A 10,133-nucleotide genomic window follows, 5' to 3' on the forward strand; every position below is an offset into this window, starting at 1 on the left:
CTGGTGTGTATGCACACGTGTGCAGGCTTATGTGTGTGTGCGTGTATGCAGGCTGATGTGTGTGCAGGCTTGAGAGTGTGCATTCTTGTGCAGGCGTGTGTGTGTGTGTGTGTGTGTGTGTGTGTATGTGTGTGGGCACGGGAACCTGTGTACGGGGCCCCTGGCAAAGCCATTAGGCCAGTTGCACTTCCAATCGTGCTGATAGAGAAATGTCACAGACATCCCCACGTAAGCTTTGTTTATTAGTTTATATAGTCATGTGTCCCCTTTAAAAACGATGCCCACAGCCTCCTGCTCAGTATAAATCACAACAGCAGTAACAAGCCCTCAGTATTAACGTGTGGCCACCTTGTGCTTTCAGTCATTTCCCTCCCTCCCTTCCTGCCCCCCCCCCAGTCCTGGGTGTCAGCCTCGTTCCACCGTCCTCGTCCCCCGCCTCCCCACGCTGCTCTGACAGCAGCTCGGAGCCTCCAGCTCTCCTCCTCAGGGGCAGCGTGTCCTCCCTGGGCGGTGGGCTGTGCCCTCCCTCGGGTCTCCCCAGCTCCACCTGTGGCCTAGGCAGCCTTCTGAAGGGCAGTGCTCGGGGCCACGCTCCGCTCCCTCTCCTCACAGGCTCACCAGCGCCTGAGAGGAAAACCCAAACTCCTATGGTGGCCCCCAAGGTCCTTGGGGCCCGGCTGCTTCCAAGATCTCCCAGCGCATCTAAACACGTGCCACCCACGCGACACACTTCCTCGCCTTTTAAAAAACCTTTATTCAAGGTCATCTTTCCAATGAGCCTTTCCTGGACACGAGCCATATTTAAAATTCAACCCCTGCCCTGCCCTGGCCGGGTGGCTTGGGTTGGAGCATTGGCATAACACACCAACGTTGGAGGTTCAATGATGAGAGAGAATCACGGATCGGCTGCCTCCTGCAAGCCGCCTGCTGGGGATGGAGCCCGCAACCCGGGCATGAGCCTGACCAGGTGTCGAACCATGACCTCCTGGTTTGTAGGTCGATGCTCCACCGCTGAGCCACACCGGCCGGGTTTCTGTTGATTCATGTACGTTCCCTGGCCTCCAAGCCTGCTTTCTCGGTTCTGAGCACACACACCACTCCGATGAACAAAAGCGGATCTCATTGTCCATGTCTCCGATCACCAGCTTAACGACATTTCCTGTGTTAGGACATCACATTCCTTCTCACATTGCACGCTTTCCCTGCCCATGCCTGAGCTGTGTGTGTGTGTTTTCCTTATTATTTTGCAAGAATAACTCCTGATCAGGTTGTGCGAGAGAAAAGGAATGGCCCAGGAGACACCGGTATCCACGTTGTCCGGACCCAGCTCCGCTCTCTGCAGGCCCGTGGCTCTGCGTGTGTCCCTCTGTCCCAGTCTCTCTGCGTGGAAGATGGGGGTGGTGGCAGCACCTGCTTCCGAGAGTCGCTGTGGTCATGAGAGAGTGGATGTGTGTGCAGACGTGCAAACAGTTGCCTGGCAAACTGTGCACTGCACTGCCATCCAATCTCAGCTTCTCTTCTTCTTCTTCTTCTTCTTCTTCTTCTTCTTCTTCTTTTTAATATATATTTTATTGATCTTTTTAACAGAGAGAAAGAGAGAGGGACAGAGTGTTAGAAACATTGATGAGAGAGAATCATCAATCAGCTGCCTCCTGCATACCTCCCACCAGGGATGTGCCCGCAACCAAGGTACATGCCCTTGACCGGAATTGAACCTGGGACCCTTCAGTCCACAGGCCAATGCTCTATCCATTAAGCCAAACCAGTTTCGGCAAATCTCAGCTTCTTATAATAGGTTGCAAATAGTTCTTTCTCAGCTCAGCCGTCATTGACCTGTTAACATCACGTATGGTATTTCATCTGGTCATAAAATATTGATTACTAGGCTGGCTGAGGTGGCTCAGTGGTCAAGCTTCAACCTATGAACCAGGAGGTCACGGTTTGATTCCTGGTCAAGGTATAGGCCTGGGTTGCAGGCTCGAACCGCAGTGTGGGGTGTGCTGGAGGCAGCCGATCCATGATTCTCTCTCATCATTGACGTTTCTATCTCCCTCTCCCCTCCTCTCCAAAATCAATATATTAAAAAATATGTGAAAGATATAGTAACAATATTTGTGTTTATTTGCAGTCAAATCCATCAGTCTTCTCCCATTTTGATTCCTGGGTTTGCTATCTTGCTAGGAAAGACCTCCTTAAAAACTCAGTTGGGATTCTTTACCTTGAGGGTGACAGAAAAGTGAATTTAAAATGTCTTAGCAGCTCTAACCAGTTTAGCTCAGTGGGTAGAGTATAGGACTGCAGACTGAAGGGTCCCAGGTTCGATTCTGGTCAAGGGCATGTACCTTGGTTGCAGGCACATCCCCAGTATGGAGTGTGCAGGAGGCAGCTGATTGATGTTTCTCTCTCATTGATGTTTCTGACTCTCTATTCGTCTCTCTCCCTTCCTCTCTATAAAAAAATCAATAAAGTATATTTTTAAAAAGTGTCTTAGCAATAGAGAAAAGGGATGGATTCATATAGCAGAAAGCCCAGGGGAGGGCTGGCTTCAGGCGGCGGTTGGTATAGGGCTCAGAAGGCACCAAGGACCTCGCAGCCCTCTCTCTGCTCCCTCGTCCCTGTTGGTGTCACCTTCGGCCTTCCTGACGTGGCCCATGGACAGGAGGAGGGCTGGAATGATGGACTTGCTTCCCACCTAAACCCTAGGCTGAGAAGGAAGAGTTTTCAAAGGAAATATGGAATCATTTTTCCCAAGGGACGGTGGCTGTATGCTGAGCATGGAATAGCATGTCCACCAGACCAATGCTTTCTAGATCTTCTATTGTCACTTCTAGGATCCGCCCTCCCTCCCCCCCCCTCCCTCCCTCCCTTCCTCTCTCCCTTCTTTTCTTAATCTAGACAGCTAGAAATGATTTCTGTTTAAGAAGTGAGGTAGGGCTGAAACTGGTTTGGCTCAATGGATAGAGCGTCGGCTTGGGGACTGAAGGGTCCCGGGTTCGATTCCGGTCAAGGGCATGTACCTTGGTTGCGGGCATATTCCCAGTAGGGGGTGTGCAAGAGGCAGCTGATCGATGACTCTCTCTCATCGATGTTTCTAACTCTCTATCTCTCACCCTTCCTTTCTGCACAAAATCAATAAAATATATTTTAAAAAATTTTAAAAAAAGATTCTCAAAAAAAAAAAAAAAAGAAGAAGAAGTGAGGTAGGGACCCAGCTTACTTTTTCCTAAATGACTAGTCCATTGCTATACCACCATTCCTATCTATTCTCTGACGGGTGGAAGGCCGCCTTTGTAATAACGCAGTGAACGTTTCTGGCAAGCTCCAGTTCTGATGCGTTGTGGGGTGAGTCATGTGACAGTGTCCTCCCATTTCTGACTCTCTAACGCCCCCCCCCCCCCACCTCCCACCCCCATGTTTACTTGTAGAATCGACGGCTGGAAGAAGTGAAAAGGGAAGAAACCGAACTGCTCGAGGCCCAGTCTGCTCCTCTGAGAAACTACTTGATGACCTATGTTATGCCGACGCTCATGCAGGGTCTGAACGAGTGCTGTAAGGTCAGACCAGAGGACCCTGTGGATTTTCTGGTAAGAGACTGAGGGTGTTTGTTTTTTTAACATCAATTTGAAAATAAAACATACCTGCATCTAAATGGGGAGCCAGTTGACAGAGAGAAATTGTGTGTCTGGCATTTGGGAAATAGCCTCTAATGCCTTCACAGTTTATAATAAGACTAGAGGCCCCGTGCACAAAATTCGTGCACAGAGGTGGGTGTCCCTCAGCCCAGCCTGCACACTCTCCAATCTGGGATCCCTCTCACAATCCAGGAATTCTGGCTCCCAACTTCCCTCCTGCCTGCCTGCCTGATTCCCCTAACCCTTTCTGCCTGCCAGCCTGATCACCCCCTAACCACTCTCCTGCCAGCCTGATCGACACCTAACCACTCTCCTGCCAGCCTGATCGACACCTAACTGCTCCCCTGCCAGCCCGATTGCCCCTAACTGTTCTCCCCTGCCAGCCTGCTCACTACTAACTGCCCTCCCCTGACGGCCTGGTCACCCCTAACTGCCCTCCCCTGCAGGCCTGGTTGCCCCTAACTACCCTCCCCTGCAGGCCTGGTCACCCCTAACTGCCCTTCCTTGCAGGCCTGGTCCCCCACCCCAACTGCCCTTTCCTACAGGCCTGATTACCCACAACTGTGCTCCTCTGCTGGCAATCTTGTGGTGGCCATCTTGTGTCCACTTGGGGTGGCCATCTTTGACCACATTGGGGCAGCCATCTTGTGTGTTGGAGTGATGGTCACTTTGCATATCACCTCTTTGTTAGGTAGTATTTAAAAAATTTTTATGGAATTTATTTGAGTAGCATTAGTTAGTAAAATTACATAGGTTTCAGTATTGTTGTGTATTATATAACACATCATCTGTATACTGCATGTGTGTTCCCTACCCAAAGGCAGGTCTCCTTCTGTCACCATTTATTCCCCTTTCCCCTTGTCTACCTCCCCCACCCCCTGCTCCTCCTGTAATCACCATACTGTGGTCTGTGTCTATGAGTTATTTTTTTCCTTAATCCCTTCCTCCTTTTCACCCAGCCTCCCAGGTCCCCTCCTTTCTAACAGCTGTCAGTCTGTTCTCTAGCTATGAGTCTGTTTCTATTTTGTTTGCTTACTTTGTTCATCAGATTCCACCTATAAGTGAAATAATAATGGTATTTGTCTTTCTCTGGCTGGCTTATTGTACTTAGCTATAAGAAGATTTTTATTACTCATTTGAAAGTAAAAGGTTTGTACACTTTTATTTTTAAACTAAAGGCCCGATGCACAAAGATTTGTGCCAGAATGGGCTTTCCTTCCCTGGCTTCTGGCACCGCCTCCGCTCTGGCCAGAGCCGCCTTTCTGCCTTCCCATGTGGCCCAGAGGCCCGGAGCAGCTGGGATGGTGCAGAACGCCTGTGTCATGTGTCCTGCCCTACCTCTGGCCGCTCAGTGACTGAATATGCATCTTTGTTGGGTTAATTTGCATACTCACTCCTGCTTGGCTGGTGGGTGTCATGAAGGTATGGTCAATTTGCATCTTACTCTTTTATTGGTGTAGATTGCATACATTAATAGTACAAATATATGACCCATAAATATCTTGAATACTTCTAATTGCTGGCTTGCCTTTATTCTTTCTTCACTTTTAGGCAGAGTATCTCTTCAAGCACAATCCTGCAACGCTGTGAAGCTGGACGGACCCCGGGCCATGGCCCTGCCCGGAGCTGGAGATGACGCCGACATTGTAACTGACATTGCTTTACGTAAAAATTGTTTTTACGATATGCTTCCTCAGTTTTTGGAAAATTCTTCCCCCCCCCCCTTCCCCCCCAGAAGCAAATATTTTATGAAGTAAAACCATTAGGAAAAGCTCCATGGCAGTGAGCGACTCCTTCATTACCATGGTATTTGAAAGGTGCATTTGGTCAGGTATCGGTGACGAGATCACGGACAGACAGCTATTTGGGAGTCAGTCTTAGTCCCGCAGTCTGCACACTGCTGTTTGGGGTGGGGAACACCGGACTGGCTACTGTTTGCACGGGGAGGCTGGTGAATTCACACAGGTGCTGTGCGTGGCCCAGGCACAGCGGCGGTGGACGCGGACAGCAGTGAGGACGTGATGCTCTGTGACCCAGTGAGTCAGCTGGGCCGGGCTCCCCCCAGGCTGCTTTTGGAGACGAGGGTCAGGGCCCAGCCCGTGCATCGGAGATTATCACAGACACAAGGCTGAACAAAGGAAGTTGGCTGCAAAGGTAAATACCGTATGACTCAAGGTATATGAAGTTGAAAACAGACATAACTAGGAACCTCGGGGCAGAAACACTTGTGTAACAGAACAAAACATTCTAGTATCCGTGATCACCAGAAAGTGGCCGAATATCTTTAACAAACTAACTGCACAGCATAGGCCTGAGCAATCAACCCTACGGGCTCTTCCCGTCCCAAAGGCCCCATCCTTCCCAGAATGACACCCAATGAGAAGTTTGTTTAGGTTGATTTTAACGGTGTATCTATTTCATCCCTTTAGATAATGTAATCTGAATATAGCCGCGCTATTTTCTCACTGTGATCAGTACACAGAACATAAAATGTGTCGTTGTAACCATGTTACCATGTACAGTTCAGTGACACTAAGTGCGCTCCCTGTTGTTCACTCGCCACCACTGTCTAGCTCCGGAACCTTTTCCTCACCCCAAGTGGAAGCCATGTCCCCGTTCTCTCTCTGCCTCAGCTCCTAGCACAGGGTGAGGGAACCTTTTTTCTGCCAAAGGCCCTTTGGATATTTATAGCATCGTTCATAGGCCATACAGAACTATCAACTTTAAAATTAGCTTGGCCCTAGCTCGTTTGGCTCAAAGGATAGAGCATCAGCCTGCAGACTGAAGGGTCCCAGGTTTGATTCCAGTCAAGGGCACTTGCCCGGGTTGCAGGCTTTATCCCCAGTGTGGGGCATGTAGGAGGCAGCCCACTGATGTTTCTCTCTGTCTCAATCTTCCTTTCCCTGAAATCATTTATATATACATATATACAGGATAAGTGATACAAATGCCTTATTAAAAAATAGGCAGAAGCTATGAGCAATCACTTCTTAAAAAGAGGATATCTAGCCGGGACCGGTTTGGCTCAATAGATAGAGCGTCGGCCTGCGGACTGAGAGGTCCCGGGTTCGATTCCGGTCAAGGGCATGTACCTGGGTTGCGAGCACATCCCCAGTGGGGGGTGTGCAAGAGGCAGCTGGTCGATGTTTCTCTCTCATCGACGTTTCTAACTCTCTGTCCCTCTCAGTTCCTCTCTGTGTAAAATCAATAAAATATATTAAAAAAAAAAAGAGGATATCTAAATGACCAGTCATTATATATAACAAATGCTCAAAGTCATTAATCATAGATATGTAAATGAAAAGGATCTCAATAAATTTTTAATACAAAGCTGCCAGAAAGCTAAAATTAAATGGACTGATTTTACCAAGTGTTGGGGGCGATGTGGAACAACTAGAACTCATCCTACATAATAAAAGACTAATATGCAAATTGATGGAATGGCGGAATGACCAGTCGCTATGATGTGCACTGACCACCAGGGGAGCACTACTCAGCCAGAAGCCAGGCTCATGGCTGGCAAGTGCCGCGGTGGTGGAGGGAGCCTCTCCCACCTCTGGGCAGCGCTAAGGATGTCCAACAGCTGGCTTAGGCCCTCTTCCCAAGGGAGTCAGGCCTAAGCTGTCAGTCAGACATCCCCTGAGGGCTCCCGGACTGTGAGAGGGACAGGCTGGGCTGTGCACTGAGCCTCTCTCTCTCTCTCTCTCTCTCTCTCTCTCTCTCTCTCTATATATATATATATATATATATATACACACACACACACACATATATATAGACACACACAGCTGTTAGGAGTATAAATTGGTACTCCTCCTTTGATAATCATTTGGGACTATTATCAAAGCTAAATATAGATGTACACATGATCCAGTAATTCCACACTTGGGTATACAAAAACACAGGTACAAGAATATTCACAGCAACATTCCTCATAAAAGCCCCAAACTGGAAACAACCCAAATCTCCATCAGTAGGCAAAAGATACATCGTAGCAGAGGAGAATACTACGTAACTATTAATATAGAAAAGAATGAACCGTTACCTCTGTCCACATGAGCACTGATTATCACAGACACAAGGCTGAACAAAGGAAGTTGGGTGCAAAGTTAAATGCTGTATGACTCACGGTATATGAAGTTGAAAACAGACATAACTAGTACAGTGGTGGAGGTTAGAACAGCGGTTACTGGGTGATGGTGGTGATGGCAGTGGTGGCGGTGGCAGTGCCGGCAGTGATAGAGGGCTGTCCACTGGAAGGAAGCCTGCCTGGCTACTGGACATGTTCGATACGTTGATTTAAGTGACAGTTACCTGGGAGCACACATAGATAAGAATTCCTACAGCTCATAAAGAGTGTTACAGCATGGGAGACAAGCATAAAGGCCTTAATGTTTGTATATTTTACCTTATAAGTTGTACTTTAATAATTTAAATATATATATATATATATATATATATATATATATATATATTTTTTTTTTTAATTGATTTTTTACAGAGCGGAAGAGAGAGGGCTAGAGGGTTAGAAACATCGATGAGAGCAGCTGCCTCCTGTACATGAAACCAAGGTACATGCCCTTGACTGGAATCGAACCTGGGACCTTTCAGTTCGCAGGCCTATGTTCTATCCACTGAGCCAAATCGGTTTCGGCTTTAATGATCTTTTAAAAATAAGCTGGTAGTCTACCTTAAAAAATAGTAAAGTATACCAATCTGTCTTTAAAGCTAAAAAAAAAAAAAAAAACACCCAAAAAAACTCCTTAAAATGTGAAACTATTCATTGCCATAGAAAAGAAAATTACCATTTAATTTCGTATAAAAATGTAGTTTTTTATGTTAAAAAATTAAGGAGGTTGGGGGTGGCCCTGGCCAGCATGGCTCAATTGGTTGAGTGTCTTCCTGTGCCCTGAAAGGTTGCCAGTTTAATTCCTGGGCAGGGCACATGCCCAGGTGGTGGGTTTGATCTTTGGACAGGGTGCGTGGGAGAAGCAGATGCTTGATGTTTCTCTCTCACATCAATGTTTCTCTCTTTCTCCATCTCCTTTCCTCCTTCTCTCTAAAAGCAAAAACAAAAACAATAAGAGGGACGGCAGGAGAGGATAAAGGAGGAATACGGTGATGGAAGGAGACTTGACTTGGGGTGGTGAACACAATACGATATATACAATAGATGATGTATTATAGAATGGCACACTGGAAACCTATGTTATTAACCAATGTCACCCCAATAAATGCAATTCAAAATGAAAATTAATCAAACTGTAATCCAAAGTCTTTATGTAGTGTATTTGGGTGGAGTACAATATTAGGTGTAACACAAGATTTAGTTGGTGTGATAGGCCACCTGTAAGATGGCCCCCAGTCATCCCTCCCTGCTGGTACCTACGCCTTTGAGTGTAGGCGGAGCCTGTGATCTGCCGTTACCCAATGGGATTCAGCAAAGCTCAGGTCACGTGAGGCTGTAGATGAGCTGATGGGAGCAGGCTCTTGTCTTCTCCACTTACGTGCCCTGATGAAGCAAGCACCTATATTGGAGAGGCGCCCTTGGCCAGGGGCTGAGAGAGCATTGAGCAAACGGCTAGCAAGACACTGACACCTTCAACCCAACAGCTTCCAGGCACTGATCCTACCCACACACCGGTGTGGAAGGGCGTCCCTCCACCGCCCAGCCGTCAGAGGAGACCCGGGTCCTCACACCGGGAAGGCAGCCTTGCTGAGAGACCCTGAAGCAGAGGAGACGCCGAAGCCATGTCCGAACCCCTTACCCACAGAAACTGTGTGATGCTAAATGTGTGTTGTTTTAAATAGCTTAAAGCTGGTGGCAGTTCTTACACAGCAAGCAATACATAACTCATATAAATGAATAACTAATCCTCCCAGGAGTTAGCAATGTGGGAAGATCACTGTTAGGGACTGGATGTTTGTATACAGTATACACCAAAATTCACATTTGGAAGCACTAGCTCCCAGCCCCTCCCCGCCATGTGACTGCACCTGGAGCTTCTAAGGAAGTAATTAAGGTTAAGTGAGGTCATAAGGGTGGGCCCGATCCAATGGGATCAGTTTCCTTTTATGAGAAGAGACACCGAAGAGCTTGCCTGTAAGTCGCGGTGACCACGCTGCCGTCGACAAGCCAGCGGGATTCCTCGCCAGAAACCGGCCATGTGGGCCCCAAGATCTCGGGCTTCCCGGCGTCCAGAACGGTGAGAAGTTAGCTATCTGTTGTTTAAGCCACTGGAGTTTTATCCTAGCCCCGCCCTGCCCTCTCACCACCCCACTCGTTCCGTGCTATTTTGTTGTGGCAGCTCGTACGGAGATAATTACCAACTGTTGTCTTGTTCGTTTTAGCCAGATTAGCAGCAGAATTGAAATGACTGACTGGAAATACTGAAACCATCTAGGTTGTCTTCAAAGAATCAGTAATGGTTTCATTCTTTAAGGGCCAATGTGTGCCGGCACTGTTTTGTGCTTTGGGCTTCGACTAGTATTGACCATATA

The 10,133-nt window shown here is 47.8% G+C and overlaps 1 protein-coding gene across 2 annotated transcripts in view; it reads left to right on the forward strand.

The window, feature by feature from the left end:
- Positions 1-5,407, forward strand: part of AK7 (adenylate kinase 7) — a 47,917-nt gene extending 42,510 nt beyond the window's left edge. Inside the window, exons 17-19 of one of the 2 annotated variants that reach the window (XM_084898420.1) lie at positions 3,426-3,584; positions 4,744-4,781; positions 5,184-5,302. In XM_084898420.1, coding sequence (XP_084754546.1) covers positions 3,426-3,584; positions 4,744-4,749 — 165 coding nt within the window. In that variant the 3' untranslated portion in view covers positions 4,750-4,781; positions 5,184-5,302. Of the gene's footprint in view, positions 1-3,425; positions 3,585-4,743; positions 4,782-5,183 lie in introns of both variants that reach the window. The other variant, XM_084898419.1, reaches the window with a different exon arrangement.
- Positions 5,408-10,133: the final 4,726 nt, after the last annotated feature.

This window comes from Pipistrellus hanaki (assembly GCF_964339955.1).
Source record: "Pipistrellus hanaki genome assembly, chromosome: 1".
Lineage (NCBI taxonomy): Eukaryota > Metazoa > Chordata > Mammalia > Chiroptera > Vespertilionidae > Pipistrellus > Pipistrellus hanaki.